The sequence below is a fragment of the Arvicola amphibius genome, chromosome 10 (genome assembly GCF_903992535.2).
Source record: "Arvicola amphibius chromosome 10, mArvAmp1.2, whole genome shotgun sequence".
NCBI classification, from domain to species: Eukaryota; Metazoa; Chordata; class Mammalia; order Rodentia; family Cricetidae; genus Arvicola; species Arvicola amphibius.
The window spans coordinates 109866621-109892337 of record NC_052056.1 but is presented as its reverse complement, the minus strand read 5'-3'; the positions used below and the strand labels follow the sequence as shown (position 1 = coordinate 109892337).

The following is a 25717-nucleotide window of genomic DNA, read 5'->3' as shown; positions in this document are numbered from 1 at the left end:
CAGAACTTCCTTTCCAATCCACTATATCCCTTCTTCTTCTTCTTCTTCTTCTTCTTCTTCTTCTTCTTCTTCTTCTTCTTCTTCTTCTTCTTCTTCTTCTTCTTCTTCTTCTTCTTCTCCTTCTCCTCCTCCTCCTCCTCTTCTTCTTTTCTCCTCCTCCTCCTCCTCTTCTTCTTTTCTCCTCCTCCTCCTCCTCTTCTTCTTTTCTCCTCCTCCTCCTCCTCCTCCTCCTCCTCCTCCTCTTCCTCCTCCTTCTTGTTGAGACAGGGTTTCTCTGTAGCTTTGGAGCCTGTCCTGGGACTAGCTCTTGTAGACCAGGCTGGGCTCGAACTCACAGAGATCCGCCTGTCCACACTTCTTTTTTAGTAGCATATTTATCCTGTTAAGTGTTGACTCAAAAAATGATCACTCTTTGTAATCACAGACAACGTGAGAAGGGACCAGCTTCTGGAAGGGGCTTCTCCCTCAGTTATGGAATACACTCTACCTAATGAGATCACAGATGTCAGATGGTTTTGAAGGTCTCGATGAAATGAATCAGAGACCAGAGGATATCTGGATTAGTTTGGGGGAAAGAAAAGCCCCTGAGTAACAGAATCCTCTTTGTGTAGTTGAGATAGGACTGACGTCTCCCTAGTGCTCCTTTGCTGATGGAGTCATGGCTCAGCCTAGGTGCTAGAGTGCTAAGGTCTTCTTTGGGCATAAACGAAAACGAGTAAGTGCAGTCTAGGATGGGACATTTATGGTCAGTTGGTGGGTAGACCGTGGCAGCATTCACAGGGGTAAGAAGAGATGCTTTGGATATGCTGGGCTTAAAGGTATGTGGGTCTTAAGGGTATAGAGTCTGTAAGACGCAACCAGAATGGCCAAAATTTGACAGTGGTTGAAGCTGAGCGAGAGTCCAGTGGGCTCTGTGTACTGTTGGTTCCATTTTGGAGCATGCTGGAGTGGAGCAGATGAGGGGGAGAAAGGAATGTGGGAAGGGGATTGAAGTGAGAGCCAGCCAGCAGTCCACACATGCACTGGGGCATGGATCCAAGGAGCAAGGTGAGCATGAGGAGATCCCAGTAGCAACGCTGAAAATGACCAGTGAACAACTTTCTTGTCCCCAGACCTTTCTGCATCTGGTTTGTTGAGACCCTCTTGTATCCCTCCAACCCCCCGCTCCACACACACACCTTTTTTTCCCCTTTTGGTTTTTTTTTGAGACAGGTTTCTCTGTATTGCCCTGGCTGTCCTGGACTCACTCTGTAGACCAGGCTGGCCTCGTACTCAAAGAGATCCACCTGCCTCTGTCTCCGAATGCTGGGATTAAAGGTGTGCCGCGTGCCCCCACCGCCTAGCCAATCAATCCCTTTTCACGTGGATTAGTTTTACTGGGGTACAGTGCGTTCAAAACATTCTTTAGTAAAGATAACTCATGGGCATCTTCATTCAGCCATCAGTAAGATCAGCTAGCTCAGCCCTTCATAGATGCACACCACCTTGCTGGTAAAGATTCAAAAAGGGCATTTTCCGGTCTCTGCCAATACAGAGATTAAATCAAGAGAATAGAAAGAGGAAAGCCTACGACTGAGAACGGCCCCAAACACTTGAGGACTTAAAACCAAAAAGAAAGTCGACAAAACAGTCATCAGCATATTTGCCTTCGGAAATTACTGTTTAATTGATCCTGATAAACTCTGGATTTTGGAAATTTGGAAAATCCCCACGCCATGCGAATGAGCAGACAAACTTGAGATCTACTGTGTCTGGGGCTTGTGGCAGGAAGCAGAGGGCAAACCCGGAATGTGAAGAACAGGCCATCTTAAACCAGGTTGGCACTTCGGGCCTTTAAGCAGTGCTTCCGGTTTCTGTAAACCCAGACAGCTGAGCACAAAGCCGGCCTTTTCGTACGCATGCGCAGCCAGGCGCCTCTCTGAGCATGCGCAGTCGAGGCGCGGGGCTTTGCTGGGCGGGGCCTCGAGCCCTGCGTTGCCGCGTTCCCGGAAGTGTGGAGCCCGGGGCCCGGACGCTGATTCCCTGTGCTGTCCGGGCGTTCCAGGAGCGGCACGTGGCCCCGCCTCGGCCCAGGAGCGGCCTCGTCGCCCTGGAGCCGCGGGTCTCGGTCGCGGAAGCCGTGTCGTCCCTGACCATCGAGGACGCGTTCGTCGCGGCCTGTGCGGGCCCCTCCCCGCTGCGCCCCGCGCTCCCCACCAGGTTTATCTGCTCCTTCCCCGACTGTGGCGCCAGTTACAACAAAACCTGGAAGCTAGACGCCCATCTCTGCAAGCACACGGGGGAGGTAACCTGGCTGCGGATGCGCGTGGCGAGCCCGGCTTGGGGGCTGCGTTCCAGTCTTGGCCTTGCTTGAGCGAGGACGGAGGTCTACGGCAGCCCTAGCCCCAGTCATTAGTAGGGGGTCAGACCAGTACTGGGATCTGGAAGTCAGATACCCCTAGTCACACCCATCCAGAGAATCTCCGCCTCCTAGAGCTCCTGCAGGAGAAAGCTTAAGGCTTCTAATTGCAGGGCTTTGGTCAGGTATCAAGGCTAGGTAAGGGGTATTCAGGTAAAGCCTTCTTGTTTGACTCTTTCTCCTGGCCCTTCTCTTGGCAAACTTAGCCATTACTGCCATTCCTCATAACATCCTTTGTGACTTTAGCCTCTCTTCTTGCCCATTCTGGTCCCACATTTGTCCGTGTCCGAGGCAGAGCTTGCCTTTCCTTCTAGACCAAAAATGCTGCACTTTGGTTGAACACTAAGTTGTGTTTATTGTCCCACAATAATTTGACTAGTGTCGATCCTACTCTGGGACTGGAGCTGAACAAGGTTCTTTGACAATGTTCTGGGCAGTGTGGCTCACCTGTGTGTTCCTGTCCACTGGCTGTCGAGTACTGTGAATGAGGTCTTGGTACCACTCTCCTGGATTTCAGAATATTTCCGTAGTTAGGTAGACCAAACTGAATGTTGGGACGTGATATATGTATGTATGTGTGTGTGTATGTGTGTGTGTATATATATATATATGTGTGTATATATATATATATATATGTATGTATGTATATATCTTTACTATGGATTCACCAGAGCATCCCCTCCCTCCTTCCAGGGTCCCAAAGGGAGATTGCAGTTAGGGCTGGGAGCTGTTTCCTTTGTCCGCCCTTGCAGCTATGACCTTTTTCAACTGTGATGCATTTATTTTCCTGTATCGGTGCCTCTGGCATCTCTTAGTCCAGACACTGAGCTCCCTGGGATGAGACAAACTGCTCCTACCTCTGCCCTGAGTTCTCATTGGTTGGGATGCTGTGGGAGAGATGTGCAAATGGGCCACATGTGCTCACAGCAAAGTAATCTTGAAAAGGGGTTTGCTGGGGATGCCTGGTCCCTGCTAGAAGTGGGTTCGCCTGCTTATTTCAGATGCTGTCTGTCTTAGGCTTTCTATCCCTGTGAAAGAACACCAAGATCAAAAAGCAAGTTGGGGAGGAAAGGGTTTATTTGGCTTACACTTCAGCATTGCTGTTCATCACTGAAGGAAGTCAGGACAGGAACTGAGACAGGGCAGGATCCTGGAAGCAGGAGCTGATGCAGAGGCCATGGAGGGGAGCTGCTTACCGGCTTGCTTCCCATGACTTGCTCAAGCCACCTTATAGAACCCAGCACCAACAACCCAGAGATGGTGCCACCCACAATGGGCTGGTCCTTCCCCCTTCTGATCACTAAATGACAAAATGCCTTACAGGTGGATCTCATCAAGGCATTTCCTCAGCTAAGGCTTCTTCCTTTCATGACTAGCTTGTGTCAGATTGGCAGACAAAACCAGTCAGTACACTGCCCGTCCACAAAGCAGTGGCCCTGTGAGAAGATGGGGTGTTTATGGTGGAACTCGTAGCAGAATTAGCTCTTGCCTGTGCGTAGCAGGCGCCTTGCTGAATAGACACAGACCTGGAGAGGAAGCCCGAAGCTTTTGCCTACCACAGATCAGACTTGTAACAACAGAGCTGATGAGGTGGCTCGGTGAGGAAGGGCACAGGGAGCCAGATCTAAGGACCTGGATTCCTGGAACCCAAGGGTAGGCGGAAAGAACTGACCCTAAAAGTTGTCCTCTGACCTCCACATATATGTAGTAGTACATACACACACACACACACACACACACACACACACACACACACACACAATCAATCAATAACTGTAACATTTTTCCTTCCTCCCCCTTTTCTCTGCGCCAGAGGCCATTTGTTTGTGACTATGAGGGCTGTGGCAAGGCCTTCATCAGAGACTACCATCTGAGTCGACATGTCCTGATTCACACCGGAGAAAAGCCGTTTGTGTGAGTATGGGCTGACTGGACCTTTGCAGTGCGTTCTGTCTTGCATGTAGCCCTGGCAGGATGATTGCTGATTCATATGATTAGAATGGAGGGTGCTGGCAAAATGGCTTAGCGGGTAAAAGTACTTGCCACCAAGCTTGACAACCTGAATTTGAACCTCGAAGTGTTGCCGGTGGCTCAGGCTGGCTGCTTTCAAGAGCAGGGGACTTTATGACAGTGGTTTTGCACTCAGATTGTATAACATCCGTGCCCCTTCTGTGCCATGCAATGCCTGTGCTCCTCTGTCCTTTTCTCTGTATCTTCCCATGTGCTTGGCCCTCAGAAATGAATCTGGTCCAGCTGTCCTTGACAACAACGCTTTTCTCCAGCTTGCCAAGATCCTTCTTGCCCCTGCCATTGGTTCCTGCCAGGATTTGCGACCCTGTCCTCCCGTCCTGCGCTTGTGTTTAACTGTCTGTAGTTTTAGAGTGCAGAAGAAGTAAGCGCAAGTCACTCACGCATCGGGCTTTCTATGTTCTGACTGGAACGCAGAAGTAGGATTGGAAGGGTAGGGTACTCCAGGGTCTTTGGGGACTTGGGCTCCACATTGGTCTCTCTATACCATTCTCATCTTGGTCCTTCAACCCTGTAGTCCAAGATGCCTGTTTGGTGCCCAGCTTTTTCAAGGAGGGCAGTAGGCATGCTGTTCCCACTTCAGGCACCACGAGCATTGAGTAGGGTGGCCTGAGCTTAGCCATGGCCACCTCTAATTGGAGGGGCAGTGGGGAGAAAGCTCAGGTACGTAACCCCCCTCCCATGTGCTGGTGTGGCCTATGCACTGTACCCCCTCATTGTGCCTGCTGTTCTCTTGACCCCTGCCCAGGTGCCCCGTGCCCGAGGGGCATCTTCTAGTGCAGCGAGTCCTCGTCCATTGCTCAGGGCCATGAGCTCTTCACGAGGGACTTCACTCCTTCAAGGCCAAGGGGAAGTGGAATGGCTCAGTGACATCCCAGAGGGGACAGTGGGTCACAGTTCTGTGCCAAGTATATTTTTTACCTGTAGTGACAGTACTAGAGACAGGCTCTTTTCTTGTTGAAAATGCAGTTTATGGGGACATTTCTAACAAAAGTTAGGTTATTAGATTCTAAATTAAAATGGAGCATTACTGGAGCCTGAGCAGCATTGGGGCGTCTGAGGCCAGCATTCCCCTCCCTTTGCCAGTGTACAGGGATGGGTGAACCAGTGTGCATTTTGCCCAGAGTGGACGTGCAAAGCATCCTGTTGCACACCTGTCCAAGCTGAGGCCTGCATGACATGGTTTGGCATGTGGTACTGTCCCTACCCCCTGACACACGCACAAGACCTTCCACCGAGCCACAATCCCAGCTTGACTCTTTGGGATTTACTAAAAGGCTACTTTATAGTGTTCTTTGGAATCATCAGCTTTTATAACGTAGAAGGATGTGCACATCCTTTTTTGAAAAATATTATTTTATGTGTATGGGGGTTTGCCTGCATGTATTTCTGTATTGTGTGTGCAGGGTACCTGTGGAGACCAGAAGAGGGCATCAGATCCTCTGGAACTGGAGTTATAGGTGGTTACAAGCCACCACGTGGGTGCTAGGAACTGAACCTGGGTCCTCTGCTAGAGTAGCCAGTGCTGTTACCTGAGCCGTCTCTCCAGCCCCAGATGTTCACACCCTAAACCCTCTTTCATGCTAGTGTGTTATATTTTGGTTCATACAATCTCTTGCAGTTGTGAAGATAATGGCTGTAATCAGAAATTCAACACAAAATCGAACTTGAAGAAACACATTGAACGCAAACATGAAAATCCACAGAAACAGTATATAGTGAGTATGACTTTATGTGCCTCATCTCTGACGATTTTCACATTTGCCACCAAAATGAGTTCTCAGAAGGCAGGTTTGCTCTTGCTGGGTATGCGAGGCCCAGCATTAGCTGTCCTCATCATGCAAATTCTCACTTTGCAGACTCGCCTTGGGCACCCTGTGTTACTGCTGTGTTCTGCTGGTTACCCCAGCAGAAGCATGCTTGCTTTTCTGGATGTCATTGCTCTTTAAGTTTTTGAGATGAAGCATTTCACAGGGACTAAGTAGGTAAAGTTTATATTTCCCTGAGGCACTTAGATCCTGAGACACTGTTGTTTAATTTTAAAAGTTTTATATTTATTCATTCTATTTTATGTGCAAGTGTGTTTTGCCTGTGTATGTGTCTGTGCACCACACGCATGTTGGTGCCTGTGGAGGTCAGAAGAGGGTGTCAGTTCCTCTGGAACTGGAGTTAGGAAGCTTGTGAAGCAGCAGGTGGGTGCTGGAGTCCGCACTGGGTCCTCTGAGAGAGAAGCAGTGTCCTTAACCACGGGGCCATCTGTAGCCTTGAGAGGACTTCAGCAACTGTTGAGTCTCTCTCTCCCTTACTGAACAGTGCATTTATTCCTTCACAGTGCAATTTTGAAGGTTGCACGAAGGCCTTTAAGAAGCACCAGCAGCTGAAAACACACCAGTGCCAGCACACGGGCGAGCCGCTCTTCAGGTCAGTGCTTTGCCAACGCTGCGGTTCAGAGTGCAGGACAAAGATGAGGGTCCTGAGCAGAGCTGTCGTGTGTGCCGTGGGGACTTGAACAGTTATATTTGTCTTCATGTCTCTAAAAATCATTTTGTGTGTGTGGAGGATGGCTTGTGAGAATCTTGCAGCGCTGGCTAAGCTTGAAGCGAAGGCGAGGAACCACCTGTTGGGCTTTATGGCATGCCATCCTGAAGACTCTTTCTCTACAGAATGGAAGTAACTGGGCTCTGCCTGCACTCAGGACACATGGGGTGGGGTGCAGTGGTCAGGTGTGTGCGCCAGGGAGCCTGCCTGCCTGCCTGTGTGGTGTCTCCCTGCACAGTTGGGCTGACCAGGGCCTTCCTTCTGGCTCTGCCTGTGCTGCTGCAGTGACAGTGCGGTGTCCCCCACAGGCCTGTGGCCCTGCCGCTGCCCTGCTGTGGGGTTTTCACTGGTGCTGAGGAGCCAGCACTCGGCCCTTCTTTCCTCACTCCCCTGCAGTCCTGCATCTGCTGTTACCGTCTCCCTTTCCTCCCTGGTTGCTTCCCTTTTCTGTTTCCTTGAGCCAGGCTCTTGCTGCACAGCTCAGGCTAGCCTTGGACTCTCAGTTGTCCTATCCCTGCTCCTCACTGCTGGTATCAAAGGTGTGGGCCACCATGTCCAGCAGCAAACACCATTTGGTTTGGTTTGGTTTGTTTGAGACAAGTTTCTGTGTGTAACAGCTCTGGCTGTCCTGGAACTTGCTTTGTAGACCAGGCTGGCCTTGAACTCACAGAGATCCACCTGCCTCTGCTTCCCTCCCGAGTGCTGGGATTAAAGATGTACGCCACCACTGCCCAGCTACAAACACCATCTCTTGTTGGCGTTTTTCTGGTGTTGGTCCCCACTGAGCTGCCAGGCCCTGTGCTATGTTCTTATCTGACAGTGTGTAGCATTTGGCCACACCACAGACAGCTCAGGATGGTCCAGTGTCACCTAAACCAAGTCAGCCTCCTGAAGTAGCTTCTGTAGCCACAATGCAGGATATTTTCAGAACTACGAGAACTTTTAATTTGATGACATAAACAAAAGATGTGTGAATTTTTCTCAAAATAGCTTCTTTTGCTCCAGAGCTGGCCAAGTCACTGGTGTTTGTTTTTAGGGCCACAGCTGAATCTTTATTTTGATGACAGATTTGGTGTGGGAAGCGATGGGCTTCCGTGAGAGGATCTCAGCAAAGTTCTCCACGGTAAGGGACTAGCTAATGCTTCCTGTGCTGCTTTCCCAGGTGCCCTCAGGAGGGATGTGGGAAGCACTTTGCCTCACCCAGTAGGCTGAAGCGGCACGGGAAGGTTCACGAGGGTACGTACAGACGGGCACTATGCTGGCACTGAGAGACACACCAACAGCAGGATGTGCCTGCTGCTCGGGCCACTTGGCATCCTTGGTCCACTCCATGGTCATACTAAGTACACAGAGCTGTGTGGCAAAGAACCCTTGTCATTGCCATTTAAACCCAGTGTGGTACTAAGCACCCGGCTATGCTTCGAGTTGATTAATAACCCCTTTCATGTACCACCTGTGTGTCTCTTTTTAGTTAGCTACTCTAAAGTGCGCAAAAGGTTTAGACAGGCGAAGTTGCCAGAGCAGTGAGCTCACCTCATTGCCTCCAGCAGAGAGAGGAGAAAGACTATACGGGCACACGGTTCCTTTCTGGTTGTCATCAGGGTTGCACTGGGCATTCAGAATAGGCAGTGGATAATTTTTTTTGTTTTTTCATTTTTTTTGAACAGGCTATCTGTGTCAAAAGGGATGTTCTTTTGTGGCAAAAACATGGACAGAGCTTTTGAAGCACATGAGGGAAGCCCATAAAGGTAGGCCACATGGAGCTGAGGGCATACTCTGAAAGACTGAAATGCATGCCAGTGCGGTAAAGGAAGGGCTCTGCGTCATGTGTAGTGCTGGCTCCCTGGGCTGCACATCTCCCAGCTGGTGCTGCTGTGCACTTGGCTTTCGTGAGACTCTGCAACTCTGCAGGGCCTCCTGGGAAATACTGCTGCATGTCAGAGGACAGAGGCAGATGCCGTGGGCATTAATTTCACCTGCCCAGTCACCATGCTAGGGACACCTGCTTCTTGCCAAGTGAAGAGTCAGGGAAGTTGGGAGTCATGAGAGGACTTGAGGGGTTCGGAGCCAGCGGCAGTGAGACGAGGGGTTGAAGTTTCCTCTGACATCCCGGGTTTGTGTGTAGTCTCAGTACTAGACATGCAGTAATAGAGAGGTTGGCTAAGTGAGTGTCTCCCCGCCAGAGGAAGTCACCTGTGCAGTGTGCCAGAAGACATTCAAGCGCAAAGACTACCTTAAGCAGCACATGAAGACTCATGCTCCAGAGAGAGACGTGTACCACTGTCCGCGAGAAGGCTGTGGGAGAACCTACACTACCGTGTTCAACCTGCAGAGCCACATTCTCTCCTTCCACGAGGAAGAGCGGCCGTTCATGTGTGAGCATGCTGGCTGTGGCAAGACGTTTGCAATGAAAGTGAGTGTCCTGCTCCAACCAGGCGGTCTTCATGTCCAGCCTGCAGAACCCAGGTCCCCATTCTGACCCAGCTGGGCCAGAAGCCCCAGGTTTGGAAGCTGATGAACTTATTTTGACAGTGCTCTATGGTAGGGGTTCTTAACCTTCCTAATGCTTTGACCCTTTAATATAGTTTCTCATGTGGTGACCTCCAACCATAAAATTATTTCGTTGCTACTTCATAACTGTATCTTTGCTACTGTTATAAATCATGATGTAAATATCTGATATGCAAGATATCTGATAGTCAACCCCAAAGGGGTCTTGACCCACAGGTTAAGAACCACTGCTCTAGGGAATTCTAGCTGTGCTGTGGGAGAACCAGGATCCTTTATCTCCACTTTAGAGAGCCAATATTCCATGAACTTGTAGACCATCACGTAGGGCCTGAGAAAGGAGGTAGGTGCCATGGATGGGCAGCCTCTGGGCTGTGGGATCTTGGCGTGACTCACAGGGTCAGGTAAGAACACGGTTCCTAGGGGGACTGTGCAGTTTGCTCCAGCCGAGCTGGTCTCATAGAGCTCTCACTATGGACTCTAAACTCTCCAAGCATAGCTCAGATCAGTCCACACTGTGACAGGTGCTGTGGTGACCACTGTTGCCAGCCAGCAGGGCAGAGGCCAGATTTCAGTCTGGCGTTTAGGGATGCCACAGAGAGAGTCAGCTAAGCAAGCATGAGCTGGGAGTTCAATCCCTGCAGGCTTCCCTTCTCAGGCAAGATCTAAGTCAGTAGATGGATGGAGTAAGTTACTTGCATGGCCCTTGGGAAAGACTGGGAGCGTCACTCTGCTGAGGAGTGGAAGTCCCCTAGGCTCTGGTCAGGGACTTGGGTAGAAGTCACATTCATTCTACAACAGAAAGGCAGCTGGTAGTTTGCAGCATTTCATGACATTTTAATATTAGCAGCAGATACCCAAGAGTTTTTAATTTTTTTTAAATCGTAATTATTGGAACCAGCATACATGTGGTTCTGAGCCGCCATGTGGTTTCTGGGAACTAAACCTGGTCCTGCAAGAGTGGCACATGTTCTAACCACTGAGCCAGCTCTCCAGCCCTGGACCAAGGGTTTCTAAAGTGGCTCCTTTTTCCTGCACTGCAGCAAAGCCTCATAAGGCACAGCGTTGTGCACGATCCTGACAAGAAGAGGATGAAGCTCAAAGTAAGTCGAGCTGCTTGCACCAGCACTCAGCTGTAAGGTCTGCTTGGCATCTGTTCCCCACCCCCACGGCTGTGTCCACCTGTTGTAGGTGTGACTCCACCTGGCCCGCCCCCACCGCTGTGTGTGTCCACTTGTTGAAGGTGTGACTCCATCGAAGTGGATATGGTTGTGAAACAAGCAATTCTGATGAGGAATTCAGTTGTCTGTTTTCCTTACTCCCAAAGGTAAAACCACATCGGGAAAGACGGAGCTTGGTCTCTCGCCTCAGTGGGTACCTCCCTCCTAAAAGGAAACCAGAGCCAGACTCCTCCGAGCCTAAAAGTGCACAGTCCGGCAGCAGCCCGCAAGGCCAGATGCTCCCACCAGCTGCATCACTTACCCTCCAGTGAGCAGCACTGGCCACATGAGGGACTCTAGAGCAGCCAGCAGTAGCTTCTGCATGAGCCTGGATTTTTTTTTTTTATTAAAGTCAGTGACACAGAACTTCTGACTCCGTGTTTCTGTTATCCTTGCTCAGAGTGTCTCTTCTCTCCGCCTCCTGAGTGTCTCTGTATGCCTTCTCTTCTTTCTTGCTTAAGGGACGAAAAACACATGTGGAGGCTGCTCCTCCTTTAATGGCTTTCGGTCTGCTTGAGAAGGTTGCTATTCCAGGCATCGTCTGCAGAATCTGGTTCAATATCTCATCCTACAGAGGACAACAGTGCAAGATTAGTTTAAACTCGGTGTCTCAGTCGCTGAGGTGAAACTGAGCACTGCACGTTGGGGCTTCTGTGACAGGCCATCAGTTCTCATGTCTGCTGTGCACTGACATCTGCACAGGAACTCCACGTGTGTGCTAACACTGACGGACTCTGCAGCCTCGGCTCTGTCATAGCTAGCCCACCCACGCTTTCCCAAAATCAGGCACTGGCGTTGGGTCTTGGCAAAGTACCGTCCTCATGCTGAAGGGAGGGAAGAAGGTCCCACCTGGACTCGGTCAGAAGCAGTTGAGCTGTGCCCTGCGAGTATGTGATGCAAGCAGCCTAGGCTGCAAACCACGGTACCAGCGCACCTTTGGTGTGGATAAAGTGAGCTAGGATTAAAGCCAAATAGCATAGCACAGAAACTCCAGCGAGTCTAAAGAATAAAGTCCTCCAGAGAATGGGTGAATAGAAGAGAATCCTATGAACTATCTACTTTTTATATTTTTTAAAAGACAATATAGCTTTTATATTACAATTCTTAAGAAACCGTGTATGGGTGTTCTGCCTGCATGTATGTATGTATACCACATGTGTGTGGCGCCCACAGAGACCAGAAGATGGAGTCATTCCCTGGAACTGGAGTTAGAAATTTGTCAACTGCCATGTGGATGCTGGGGTTGAACCTGGGTCCTCAGTAAGAGTAGTCTGTGCTCTTGACCACTGAGCCATCTTGAGTCCCCAGAACAGTTTACATGTGGCAAATACATTATAATGGAAAACATACAGTAGGTGTACAGTCTGACACTAGGAAGCTGGTGCCACACAGGGTGGTAGTTACTAGTCAGTCAAGTTTCTATGCCTGTAGTTTTCCAGTTTCTTGACAGTTGTATTTTTACATGGGAGAACAAAGACCCAGCGGGTGCTCACACTTACCGGCTCATTCCCTGGCTGGTCTGCATTTTTCCCCTTCTTTATTGTGACTTGAACTTGGTATTTTTTCTCAATCCACTGCTGAATCTGTTTACTCTTTGTGTCCAAATCATGCTGTCCAATATTTGAAGAAAAAATGAGTTCCTTTGTCACAGCTGGTCCTGGGTGGAAACAGTGAAGTTTATTGCTGGGTCTGTTTCTGCTCTCCTTTGAAACAGCTTCCGCACACACTGGTAAGAGTTGAGGCCCACAGGCTCTGAGCCCCATCTCTTTTCAGCCTCATGGACCTTCAGCTGCTTTTTTAAATGGGGGAGACAGGCATAAAAGTTTGTTGTTTTTAATGTGCTAAATTAATAGTTAAAATCTACTAAGGCTTGTGTGTATGTGTGCACTTGTGAATGCAGGTGTGCATGCGTGTGTATGCATTTGTGCTTGTGAGTGCAGATGTGTGTGCGTGCAGTCCTCACCTCCATTGAGAAAGTCTTGTTTGCACACTGTACACCAGGGTCACTAGCCTGTGGGCTCCCATCACCCCAAAGGGGCAGGCTTGGAGTGCGGCTGAGACTGGATTTTACTTGGTTGTGGGGATTCAGACCACTCTTGTGCACAAGCACTCTCACCCACTGACTCCGCCCCCAGACCGTGTGTCAGACTGAGCTATGAATCTGCAGGAAGACCACCCAAGAGAAACCACTGGGGCATAGTGGACAACTCGGAGACTTGCTCAGACAGCAGAAGGGAAACCTTAAGCAGTGGCTCCTGTCACTGTGCTGAAAATCACCGTGACAGTACCGGGAACCCAGAGGCGCTGCATCCTGGCCCATTTAGGTTCACAGACCCCAGAGTGCACACAAACATTCATAAGAATAAAGAACTGGGAAGAGGCCAGATGCCATGGAGATGGAATAACAAATCAGATCCAATAACTTACCCACAGCTATCCTGTGAACATGGGATGTGCCTTTTTAAGAAAGAATCTACATACTGTTTCTGAACATCTGTTATATTAACACTGGCTTAAATCCATGACATCTCTTGGGAGGGTGGAGGAGACGCCAACTTTTCCACAACGTTTTAAAACCTGAATCACAGCCAGATTCACTGATTCTGGATGACAGACAACTGTTTATTACCTTTCCTTTATATTTTTGTTTGTTTGTTTTCAAGACAGGATTTCTGTGTTTAACAGTCTTGGCCATCCTGGACCTCAATTTGTAGACCAGGCTGGCCTCGAACTCAGAGAGCCACTTGGTTTTGCCTCCTGAGTGCTGGGATTAAAGGCGTGCACCACCACGACCACCTTTATTACCTTTTCTTATAGGTCTTTAAAAAGTTTCCAGCACCCCTTGTTTTCCACCAGTTGGCTATGGGTCTCTGTGAAAATGGAGTGAAGCGCCAGGCTCTCCAGGCTCCCAGTCTGCTACACATTTTCTGGCTGTGACATGGTTTGATATCCTGACTCCCTGATCTCGTTAGTGATGTGGGAGAGTCTTCTCTTTGTGTTGATTTCATTCATTAATAAAGAAACTGCCTTGGCCAGCCCTTAGGTGGGTGGAGTAGACAGAACAGGAAGAAGGAAGTGAGGTAGATGGCTCAGTCAGATGCCACGCCTCTCCTAAGTGAGTCAGACCGCCGTGCCTCTCCTTTGAGGGAGATGCCATGAAGCCAGCCACCAGGCCAGATGTGCTGAATCTTTCCCGGTAAGACACCATTCGTGGTGTTATACAGATTATTAGATATGGGTTAGTCAAGATGTGAGTAAGAGGCTGAAATTAATGGGCCTGGCAGTATTTAAAAGAATACAGTTTCCGTATAATTATTTCGGGTAAAGCTAGCCGGTGGCCGGGAGCCTTGCGGTGGGAAGCTGGCCCGCAGCTCCCCACTACACGTTAGTTTCCTACGAATGTCTGTTTTCTGGTTAGCATTCCTGGGGTGTAATAAAACAGGTTATTTTTTCCTCACAGCGCTCAGCCTCCCACAGTGGGGCCAGTCCCCCAATCCTTGTCATAGCATGAAGCCCATGGAACGGAGTCTTCCATACCTGGGAGCCATAAAAGTCATCCCTCCTCACTGAGTGCCCAGTTCCAGGTGGTTTCCATGACAGGTGTCTAAAGGTGACTGGCCATGTGCACAGGCCAGGGGTACTGTGAACCGTCCCAGCATTTATAAGGTGCTTGAAAAGCAGAATGACAGGAAGGAGGTTGGATCTGGAAAACCCCTCTCGAGTGTCACTTCACTGCCCTGTCTGTCCCATGGCTTCGCCACTGCATCTGGAGCCCAGGCTGCAAGATGATGGCGACTTCCATCACTCTGGCAGGCTTACATAGTGTTTCCCCCCATACTTGCCAGTTTAAAAAAAAAAAAGAAGTGATAGACATGGGACATCAGAAATGAGGGGAATGGAAGTGAGAGATGTGTACCTCCCTGCAATGATGGTGAGACCAGGCACAGCAGAGTTCCCACTTCCTCATGTCCACTGACACCTTGGCAAACATGAGAGTGAGTGTTGCTGTATTGTCCTGAAGCTGTGGCTCTCAACTTTCCTAGTGTTGTCCCCTTTAATACAGTTCCTCACGGTGTGGTGCCCCCAAGCATAAGATGACTTGATTGCTGTTCGTATACCCCTGTGCAAAGGGGGATCTCGACCCACAAGTTGAGAACCACTGTGCTGATGTATTCAGGGCACCAACAGTAAAGCACCTACCAGCTTTTGGGGTGGCCTTTTCCTGTTCCCGGAACTTGAGCCGCTCCTGGTGGATCTGCGCTCCGGTCATGAGCTGGTACTCTGGCGGCTCTGAGCTGGTGTTCCTCTGCACCAGCCTCAAGTCCTGCTTGTCCATGAGCCTGATCACATCGGCTCGGTGCATGAGTCCCAGGTCACTGCCTTTCTCATCCAGGACGCGGATGATCCGCTGGCCGATCTTCCTGCCAGTGTTAGTAAAAGCATCTTTCCTCTTCTGTCTCTTCTCACTGTGGGCATCTCCAGCACTACTGAAACCTCTGGCAGAGGTGAGGTACACGAGCTTCGTGGTGGAGGCAGCCAGGGACAGCTGTGCCGGGTCTGGCTTCGCAATGGATTTTCTGAAACATCTTCCAATTGAGGTTTGCAGCGTCAGCCTCTTCAGAAGAACAGCCATCCTGACAAGGTAATGGGGAAAGTGTATTACCACGCAATCGATGATGCCATGGTCTGCTAGTATGGCACAGTGTGGTGCAGGCGAGGCTGTGGCACCTCACGGCACACAGACCACCAGATCCACGCATGGGAAGACAACACCAAGGCATGGCCTCTTGGCGGCTACCATCCCTAGTACAGCTGGTGACCAGACTGAGCACCCCGGCACGACTCTTCACTCTCTACCTTTTCTTTCGCATTCATGACATTGTTTACTAGACCCTACAGTACCAGCTCAAAAGTCACGTTTTCCCAAGGGTTTGTTTACAAGGATGAAGTAGAAATGTCATTTCAGGGGCTCTGGAGGTGGCTCAGAGGTTAAGAGTCTCATCCTCTGGTAGAGCACCTGGGCGAGATTCCCAGCATTCACACAGTGTCCAAATGTTCAACGGTAACTCTAATTCCAGAGATCTGACACCCTCCTCCGGCCTCTGAAGAGGCTGCACACATGTGGTGCACAGATACATATGCAGGCAAAGGCAAACACTTGTAAAATATAAGAAACACACACACACACACACATAAAATGACACTTTGATTTTTTTAAAAAAAAATGCTTCTTTACCACAGTCAAACAATACAAAGTGCTGTTCTCACTTCTCATGGTGCTTCTTGGGCACGCCTTTAATCCCAGCGCTTTGGAGGCAGAGGCAGTGGATCTCTGTGAGTGAGTGCTAGGCCAGCCTGGTCTACACAGTGAGACCCTGTCTGAGGAAAAAAAAAATCACAAATTCATAAGAATGTATTATTTAGAATTCTTTACTGGGGACATGGGAATTTGGCTCAATGGTAGAGCATTTGCCTAAAAGGTTCAAGGCCATGGTTTAATCCTCAGCCCCCAAACACAGCAGCAACAATCTTGGAAAATCTTTGCATAGAAACAATGTAATGAGTGGCATAAGCAGAAACTGGTGCCATCCTCCACCCAGGAGAGGCTAGGATCAGTTACCAAGTAGCCAGCAGACACTGCCTGCCCGGCTTTGGTCTTTTTAAAGATGACAGTCTGGCCCTGACAGACAGCCCTTCCTAGACCAGATTCTCGGTTTCTAGATTTCCCTGAAGGCGTTATAATTTTGTTTGGCGGTGATATTTCATTTATGGTTTGGCAGCATGAAGGGGCTCCCTCTAGCCAGTTGCATGATTTAAACGTTAAGGAAAATGGCTGTTAATTCCCTTCCACATGCTGAAAATGCAAACATCTCTTAGGCTGCTAATTACCCCGGATGTCGCTGTCACACCCCAGCCCCACGGGAAACTGGTAAGACGGCAATGAGACTGAAAGAGCTGAGCATTTATTGTCTCTTTAGGAAAAACTGTGCCTGTTGATGCTGATGAGGAAAAGCTCTCCTCCAAGTATGGCGCTAACAACCATCATCATCACCACCATCATTCTGCCACCAATAAAAACGGTACATTTAGACAACAATCAAACACGTTCAGGTACAAGGATGATGCATGCCAAGGGCTTAGCCACACACTGCCTCCAGATTAAGAAGCTGGCTGTGTTTGGTTGGAACCTCCAGCTCGCCCCTGCATGATCAAGAAAGGCCTATTCCGGCCGGGCGGTGGTGGCGCACGCCTTTAATCCCAGCACTCGGGAGGCAGAGTCAGGCGGATCTCTGTGAGTTCGAGGCCATCCTGGTCTACAAGAGCTAGTTCCAGGACAGGCTCTAAAAAAGCTGCAGAGAAACCCTGTCTCGAAAAACCAAAAAAAAAAAAAAAAAAAAAAAAAAAAAAAAAAAAAAAAAAGGCCTATTCATAGCCAGGCATTGTGGCTCACGCCTTTTATCCCAGCACTTGGAAGGCAGAGGCAGGAGGCTCTCTGTGAGTTTCCAACCAGCCTTGTCTACAGATACAGAGCAAGTGCCAGGACAGGGTACAAAGCTACACAGAGAAACCTTGTCTCAAAAAACCAAAAAAAAAAAAAAAAAAAAAGCAAGAAAGTCAAGAAAGTAAGCCCAATTCTTCTCTCCCTCCAAACCTCAGCCTCTCAGAGAATCTCCAAGAAAGAAAAGGCCAGCTTTGCATTCTTGGCGACTCCTTCTCTGAAGTTCCCAGCAGTCCAAGTCCCCACCTGAAGTGGTCAGCTTTTGCCCATACTTGGGCACAAACCCAGCTCACGGCACACATGTCATCACCCCTTCCCTAGAGGCTCTATGCGCTCCCAGCTTTAGTCCTGGCGTGTGACTTCTTCCGCCTCCATCTCTGGGGCTGGAGAGCTCCCTGGGAAGTTGCTTTGTGCAAATAAACCTGCTTTTAGTTTTTAAATTGGGCTTGATCTGGCTTACTGTGTCCGATACAGAACACCTGTTAGTTTGTACCTTCTTACTTCTGAGAAGCGGTCCTCAGGACACGGCACTGCACTCTGCAGAAGTCTAATTTATTATTAATGGACACCTGAGCTGCTTGGGCTCAGGATCTTATGGATAAGGGACTGATAACCGTGACGCCTGGACAGTGTTCTTCACAAGATAATGATGACGGGGTTGCAAAGACCGTCTCTAGAACAAAACTTATGAATGCTTAATATCCAGCTTCTTAAACTGGGGGCTGTGTAGCTGAATGTGGCAGCTGATTCAATATCATGTCCGAATGAGCAAGAATCAAAATTAACTCACAAACACCTGCACAATGAGTCCATGGTGCTCCCGCGAGCATGCACTCATGTTGCAACTAGCAACTCCACGGTAGTCTTTGTTCTCAACACAGACTGATCTATGGCCACACCATAGTGAGCTTGCCTGATGGCATCAAAACCCACAACACGCTTCGCACCTACTTTGCCATCACAGCACACAGCACCAGCAAATGCCCACTGCCTCAAACACCTCAATTCAGAGTCAAGGCTACGGCAAAATATGAACTGCAAAGTGCTTACGGTTCACAACTTTTAATACATCCCTGCTGACATTCTTTAGTGTGAATCAAATTAGTCTATCTCTGAGCTGTAATGTATTACAATGTCTTGTTTTAAAACTTGCTATTTGAGTTGCTAACTTAGTTTTCTGAAATAATAATAAAATGAATTATGGCTTGGGATTGGACAGGCTTTCCAACAATTTCTGAAGGGATCCTAAACATACTAATGGTATTTATCACTTTATAGTCACAAGCCCTGACATCCTGACACCTATTCGCTCCAGAAGGAATGGGCTCGAGTAGATTCAATATATTGTGGACTCAGCTTTGGCCTCCACTATAACTATGGATTCTCTCACCCCCACTTTCAGGAGTTTCAAAAGTCCCGGCATGGCGACGAGCGCCTTTAGTCGCAGCACTTTGGAAACTGAGGCAGGTGGGTCTCTATAAATTTGACGTCAACCTGGTCTACAAAGTGAGTTTCAGGACAGCCAGGGCTACATAGTGAGACCCTGTTTCAATAAAAGATAAAAATAAGGAAAATAAAAAATCCTCACGAGGTGTTCCAAGGGTCGGCAGCGGGCACGCCCACCCGAAGGTCACGGCCACCAGGAAGCCAGACACACACTCCCCCCCCCACCCCAACGTCCCGCACCCCCAGGTCGTGCGCGTGCGCACCTGCGCGGCGAAAATGGCTGGGATTGTTGTACAGTGGCTCGGGAGCGCGGCAGCTGGGTTGGATCCTGAAGCCTGGGGGCGCCGTACCCCGTCCGCCTAGGGCGCTCTGCATAGACTGTCCCTGGGACACGTCCTTCCGCCTCAGCCCGCACCGCCGAGCCCTCACCTTAGCGCTACTTAGGCCGGGCACGGCGAGCTGGAGGAACCGGCAGATCGGTACACGGGCTCCGCGGAAGGACCGCGCCGGCTTCCGTAGCAGGCGGGACTTCCCGAGTCCTTTAAAGGGAAGGTTCCGCCAGCAGTCGCGGTTTCCGCTATTAAGATAAAGTCCCGGGGGTGGGGGGGGAGGGGGACGACGACGGAAGTGCTGAAGTTCTGAGGAAGAAGTTGAGGATATTGCTACTTACTTTCTGCTGCTCCAGAGGCGAAGAGAACATGAAAATGTGAAGTCCCAAGTGGGCCGGTGGTGGCCATTCCTTTAATCCCAGTACTCAGGAGGCAGAGGCAGGCGGAGCTCTGTGAGTTCGAGGCCAGCCTGATCTACAGAGCGAGTTTCAGGACAGGCTCCAAAGCTACCGAGAAGTCCTGTCTTGAAAAACCAAAAGCAAACAACATACAAACAAACAAAACCCAAAGTCCCTGGAGCAAAGTCACTGTATCACTTGGGTCAATTACATTAATAGCAATATTAACAAACTATCAAATGCCTCATAAATGTGTTCTATAAATGTCTGGACTCCATTCTTTGGTATGAGTACTGCCATAAGGGCAATCAGGCTAGTGAAAACTCTGGGTAGCCAGGAGTAAGCCTCCCTGGCAAGACAAGTGATGGATTCAAGTTCCAGGGCTGTCGGAACTGGGAGAAATCATAGCTCATCCACAGACTGGGGAAGACGGCAGGCGCAAACTTCATGGTCTGTGTTACACCTACTGGCTCTTGGGGTCCGCAGCCCTGCATGCAACCAGACTGTTAAACTGTCGTACTTTGGTGTTAGTCCCTGCTTCTCTCGGTTCTCAACAGGGGATTCCTACGTGGTGGAACTTACATTCCTTTTGTGAGGGGAAACCATTGTATTTATAGGCTGCGTGTTAAATATGACAAGACTTGTCTTATTTAATTCTCACCAAATAACCAGGGTAATACTTGATTACAGCTATTACGCTTGCATCAGAGGAAACTAAGGCAGCCTTGAACAGCTTCTTGACAGCCACATCTAAGCCTTCCTTTTCCCATCAAATTACAGCCTCTGGCACATGAACCTTGGATCTGTGATATGGCAAAGCTTGAAGCAATTCTACACGACCCAAAGACCAGTCTGGGACCGGCATGCCGGTCATTTCCAAGTGAAATGAAGAATTAGAGATGCTTTTTCTACTGCTGGAATTAGTCCTTGATGGGAAGACGGAAGCACAGCTGTGCAGATACCTCTGGGTAGACAGGTTCACCACGGCTACACGTGCCTGCATTTACGACATTTACCACAATTCTAAGCGCTTCATGTGTATCAAGTTAGTTTAATCCTCCAGACACCCTCGTGAGCTACTGCTGTCATTACCCATTTCCTAGATGAGGGGACGGAAACATGAAGACATTATATGACTTGTCCCGACATCATGCAATTAGCAGCAAAGTAACGACTGTAACAAGAAGGCTGGATATCTCAGTGGTTAAGGGGGTATTTCTCTTGCAGAGGGCGTGGGTTCTGTTCCCAGCACCCACAGCACCCACAGCTGCCTGTAACTCCAGTTCCAAGGACCCCACGGCCCTATTATTACCTTGGAGGCACCTCCAAGGTACATGCAGACGTGCAGGCACACAGACAGATCAAAATAACTTTAAAAGATTTTAAAAGGGGGGGGGGAAAGAAAGAGTGAAGGGGACTGGGGAAAGAGTTCAGTGATGGATCATCCTTGTTTGATTGATTGATTTAGGGTGTAGAACCTAGTACTCGCTAGGCAAGCGCTCTAACTCTGAGTTAAATCCCTAACCCCAGAGCAAGAGCACTTGCCCAGCATGTGCAAGCCCCAGTTTCTATCCCGAGTACTTAAAAATAAACAGAATGAAAAGAGGGGAAAGAGAAAAAGAAAATCTGACCCAAGCAGCCTGGTGCCATATTCCTCGACAGTACTTGTGCCGTTTCCCAGCAGTGACTGGAGAAAAGATACTGCTCTGTGGGAACACTAAGTCCGATTGACACAAGGAAACAGAAGCATTTAATATGCAAACAAAGGACTTACAGTTTGATAAGATTACAGTTTAAGAAATTTAACCAGACAGACATCCCTGGTAACTGTTTTACCTGTTCAGCACCTTGCTGTCGCCTTCTTTGAAGGCCATGGGACCTAGCAAATGGCTGGAGCAGCTGCCACAGTTAGCTGTCCTAACACCTACATGATGGTGGGGTTTTGTTTTTGTTTTTTTAATTGTTGTTTGTTTTGTTCTGTTTGAGACAGGCTCTCTCTATGTAGTCCTGGCTGTACTGGATTTCCCAAAGTAGACCAGGAAGGACTTGAACTCACAGAGGTCCTCTGTCTCTACCTCTTGAGTGCTGGGCTAGAAGGTGAGAGCCACAGCGCTGGACCTAGGACAGTGGTTTTGCTTTTGCATTCCTGAGAGAAGTCAGACAACAAGGAGGAATGCTGTTACAGACATGGTCTTAGAACTTGCACCCCCCACTTTCCCCTTCAGCTCCTGAATCCTGTTTTAGCCTCCATGAAATGGGATGTAGCCTATTCTTAAAAAATTCTGTGCAGGTGTTTTGCCTGCATATATGTCTGTGTGAGGGAGTCAGATCCCCTGGAACTGGAGTTACAGACAGGTGTGAGCTGCCATGTGGGTGCTGGGAATTGAGCCTGGATCCTCTGGAAGAGCAGCCAGTGCTCTTAACTGCTGAGCCATCTCTCCAGGATGTGGCCTATTTTAAGGAGACATTGGGAGCAATAGGTTCAGCTTGGTGGTGGCAGGATTTGGAGACTCTTGAATGAAAACAACACATACAGCAAGCACCATGCCCTGATACTGTCTTTCTCCCTCCTCTTTGCCAAGGCGCAGTTTCTGATTTGTCCGTCAAAAAAGAACTTCAGATTCTTTGGACAAATTTTGGAATATTGGGGGTTTCTGCATTAAGCCTTTCTGGTGCCATTGCTGTCTCTGTTACGTTTCTCTCCTGCAACACGGCTGTCTTATAGCTCCAGAAAAAGTCCTGTCAGGAAGAATGTTTAACCAAGAGTCGGCAGGTCTATAAGTCCTCAATATTTTTTTTTTCAAATTTCACTTTTATTTGAAAGGTCTCGCTGGTCAGTGGCGGCACATGCCTTTAATCCCAGAACTCAGGAGGCAGAAGCAGGTGAATCTTTGTGAGTTTAAGGCCAACCTGGTCTATAGAGTTAATTCCAGGACAGCCAGGATTACACAGAGAAACTCTGTCTCAAAAAAACAAAAACCACCTAAAAACAAAACAAAAACAAAACAAAACACAAAAAGTCCCCATGGAAACTCTTTCAAAAATTTTGTCTCAAATTAAATTTCAGAACAGGTGGTCCTTACACACCAAAGAGAGTGGTACTGATGTCCACAGCAAGCCTGCCAAGGAGTCCAGCCTCCCAGGGGAGCTGCTAGGCCACCCACAGAAGCCAGGACACCAGAGAGGGCCCCAGGGAGGGCACCTTGGGACAAGCTGGTGAAGAAAGTCTGCACAGGCACCAGCAGACACTCCCTCTTGCTTGGTGACTAGTTTTAAAAGCAAACCACATACTAGTGCAATTCTTGGGTTTCTTTTGAACTTGTAGACATGCTGTCAAGTCTGCATGGGTTCAGGGCAGTGACTCTGTCAGTACAGCGTGGGTCTAATGGCTGAGAAGACACACATTCACCTTCTGACTGCTGCTATGGTGAAAGGCATGCAGGAAACAAGATGTCTTGGGACGGGGATAGGCTTTGGCCAAACGTTAGGAAAAGCATTCAAAATTTCCTAAAGATGACCAGCTCCATCCAATGAGACGACTATCACGAATCCACAAGTCTGTTATCATAAACTATCACGATAAGTCTTCATGTTGACCGTTTACTCTCAGGTGGGACCATGGGTCACTCACTCCAAAGACCAATGTGCTGAATAAACAAGACAAAACAAAATAAAAACACCAGTAGGTTTAGCTGTGCTTTCAACATGTGCCGGACTTGAGAATCATCCTCTGGGTGACACATTTATTCCGTGACTACTTAGACAGGCCCCCCAGGAGACCTGGAGAGCATCTGGTGGTACCCACACCTGTCTTGCAGCCCTTCATGTGCCCTAAGACTATAAATAGATCCAGACGGAATACACCTCTTCATCATGTATAAAGCCCCTCACAGCATCACACTCCGGATCAAATATTTCTTTTGTCAAAAACTGATAACACCAATTATTAAGACATGACCATAACTGTAAATGAGCACAATAAGTGTGTCGGAGTCTATGCAAAGTGATGAATTTTTCAAAAGCTTTCATGTGCATGAAATGCAATGTTTACATACAAAGATGCATTTCTCTTCCATGCATAGTCTTTTTGCACAACTGAATGAAACAGATGGGTTCGAATGGGTTCGAATGTCTCCTTTGGAAAAGCAAGGTGGTGTGGGTTTTGGAGTGACTTAGCTAACTTTCAACACTGGTGTGTGTGTGTGTGTGTGTGTGTGTGTGTGTGTGTGTGTGGGCGCACGCGCATATAAAGATGTGTAGAACCAGTGGATCAGAGGTCAATATTGGCTGTTGTTCCACAGGTGCTATCCTTTTGACAAAATGTGACAGTCTCTCATTGGCCTGGACCTCTCCCACTAGGCTAGGCTGGCTGGGCAGGAGGCCCAAGGATCTTCCTGTCACTGCCTCCTCAGCACTAGGGTTACAAGTGTGCACCACCACACCCAACTCTTTATATGGGAGCTGGGAATTGAACTCAGATCCTCATGCTTGCCTGGCAAGCACCGTATCAACTGAGCTATGGCCTCAGGCCCAACGGCCTTCAGTTTTGAAACTGTTAAAGTGAGGAGCTCCCACCGCTCACATGTCACATCACACAGAACAATGAGGGTGATAAAAACTTAGAAGACATTCCACGTTCTCTACTGTGGGGGCCACAGCAAAACACGACCAGCATATCACCTAGCACTTACACTTCACATAAAGCACAGCACCAGAGCCGGGCGGTGGTGGCGCACGCCTGTAATCCCAGCACTCGGGAGGCAGAGGCAGGCGGATCTCTGTGAGTTCGAGGCCAGCCTGGTCTACAAGAGCTAGTTCCAGGACAGGCTCTAAAAAAGCTGCAGAGAAACCCTGTCTCGAAAAACCAAAAAAAAAAAAAAAAAAAAAAAAGAAAAAGAAAGAAAAAGAAAAAAGCACAGCACCGCTTTTTGATGCCATGTGACAGTGTCTGGCTCCTCGCTACTTGAGGAGGGCAGGTCTGCCAGTAAGTACATTGATGATGGAGTATTTGGACCGTCACTCTCCTTGAGGCAGATAGAATTAGAGGCCAATTACTCTCCTTTCCCAAGTTCCTGGGGTGTGGAGTTTTACATGTGTGCTTGCAGAGAAGACTGTCCGCTGTCCATTGGAGTCATTGTTTAACACTCCCCCCCCCACAAAAAACTGCTAAGTCCTCCCCGGCAAAAATTTTAAAGGCGGCTTTGTTGGCAGCCCTACGCATCCATGGCCCTGCCAACATGGAAGTGAAAACTGTGTTTTTCTTCTTTCTTCTTCTTTTTTTGCAACAGTAAATCTACCAATTTTACAGTCAGCTGAACAGCAATAGATTGATTTGTGTAACGTCTGTGCTCACAAAGGAAACCTGGACTTCAGTCGCTTGAATGCCTGCGTCTGCCACGTGATCCTTGACGGGTAGACCCTCTTACAAGTTGCTCTAGAAGGATGCAGGCAGGCCACTGTCACCTGCTTCTAGGCCCAGGTGCTGACCCCTCGGGCGACAAGGGGCCTCCAGGCAGGGTGGCAGCAAGGCTGGGCCTTTGTGTAGGACAGAGAGGCCTTTTCCAATGCAGAAGCCAGTTCTCTCCAGCAGCCTCAGGAAGCACAAGAATGGAGAGGTGAAGGTCACCTTCTGGGTCGCAGTGGGTTAAATTTAGTTAACATTGGAGGTTACCGCTTCTAACAAGGGCTTCAAGAAAACTTATTGGAAGATGCAATTTGTTCCTTCTTTGTCCATCATTTTTTTTTCTTACTCTATTGAGAGTGACAGCTTAACAAAGTTTTGCGCTTGCTGGGGGTTTTCATCCATCAGCGGATAAAGGGCTGTGTTCCTAAAAAGAGGCGCAGGTGGAGGGCTGTCTAAAGCATCCATGATTTTCAAATTGCAAGCTTTAAAATAGGCTCCCTGCGTGGCTAAGTCAAAAATAATCTACGAGGGATGTTGGAGAAAGTCCTCATTAGAAATGGAGGGACAGCCCAGCTGAGGCAGAAGCTCCGTCTTCTAGAAGATTCTTTGTGTGTGTGTTTTTTTTCCCTCAGTCGTCTTAGGATAGAATTTCTAGCTATTTGGAAATTCCCAAAGGAGAGCTTCCTTTACATTTCCATGGGGTATAGTTCTTTAAACCGAGAGCTTAATCCTGGGCAGGAGGGTTTGTTTCTGGTTTTGCTTCTCTATATAAGCCAACAAAGACAGCTATAGATTTGTGAACAGCTCCTCTGTTCTCTCTCTTACGATTTATTTAATTTTATTTGTATGTGCACATGACTTTTGCCTGCATGTATGTATGTGCTCTGTGTGCGTACCTGTGGAGGCCAGAAGAGGGTTTCAGATCATTTAGGACTAGAGTTACAGGTGG

The 25717-nt window shown here is 48.7% G+C and overlaps 2 protein-coding genes across 4 annotated transcripts; one reads left to right on the top strand and one right to left on the bottom strand.

Annotated features, from left to right (window-relative positions):
- The first annotated feature begins 1924 nt into the window (after positions 1 to 1924).
- Positions 1925 to 11052, top strand: Gtf3a (general transcription factor IIIA). Its single transcript, XM_038344514.1, has 9 exons — positions 1925 to 2284; positions 4212 to 4312; positions 6048 to 6144; positions 6759 to 6847; positions 8127 to 8200; positions 8632 to 8712; positions 9148 to 9377; positions 10516 to 10575; positions 10800 to 11052. The coding sequence occupies exons 1-9, from the start codon at positions 1925 to 1927 to the stop codon at positions 10962 to 10964; spliced, it is 1257 nt and encodes a 418-aa protein (XP_038200442.1). The 3' UTR covers positions 10965 to 11052.
- On the bottom strand, positions 10286 to 19170 carry Mtif3 (mitochondrial translational initiation factor 3). Of its 3 annotated transcripts, none has more exons than XM_038345844.2 (4): positions 19067 to 19170; positions 14893 to 15326; positions 12192 to 12349; positions 10286 to 11260 (listed from the first exon to the last, which is right to left on the bottom strand). In XM_038345844.2, exons 2-4 carry the CDS (start codon positions 15323 to 15325, stop codon positions 11045 to 11047), a joined length of 807 nt encoding a protein of 268 aa, XP_038201772.1. In that variant the 5' UTR covers position 15326; positions 19067 to 19170; the 3' UTR covers positions 10286 to 11044. The 3 variants fall into 3 exon arrangements, with proteins under 3 accessions (XP_038201772.1, XP_038201771.1, XP_038201774.1); XM_038345843.2 differs by having other exon boundaries at positions 18901 to 19140; XM_038345846.2 differs by lacking the exon at positions 19067 to 19170 and adding an exon at positions 18780 to 18845.
- Positions 19171 to 25717: the final 6547 nt, after the last annotated feature.

What these genes read in the sequence shown, in the direction of transcription:
- Gtf3a (XM_038344514.1), top strand. Translation starts at nt 1,925, where the DNA reads ATGCGCAGTCGAGGCGCGGGGCTTTGCTGGGCGGGGCCTCGAGCCCTG. An exon ending in ACGGGCGAGCCGCTCTTCAG is followed by an intron (nt 6,848 to 8,126) that starts GTCAGTGCTTTG and finishes CTGCTTTCCCAG; the next exon opens with GTGCCCTCAGGAGGGATGTG. An exon ending in CATGAGGGAAGCCCATAAAG is followed by an intron (nt 8,713 to 9,147) that starts GTAGGCCACATG and finishes TCTCCCCGCCAG; the next exon opens with AGGAAGTCACCTGTGCAGTG.
- Mtif3 (XM_038345844.2), bottom strand. Translation starts at nt 15,325, where the DNA reads ATGGCTGTTCTTCTGAAGAGGCTGACGCTGCAAACCTCAATTGGAAGA. An exon ending in AAAGGCCACCCCAAAAGCTG is followed by an intron (nt 12,350 to 14,892) that starts GTAGGTGCTTTA and finishes GTTTCCACCCAG; the next exon opens with GACCAGCTGTGACAAAGGAA. An exon ending in ACCAGCCAGGGAATGAGCCG is followed by an intron (nt 11,261 to 12,191) that starts GTAAGTGTGAGC and finishes TGTCCTCTGTAG; the next exon opens with GATGAGATATTGAACCAGAT.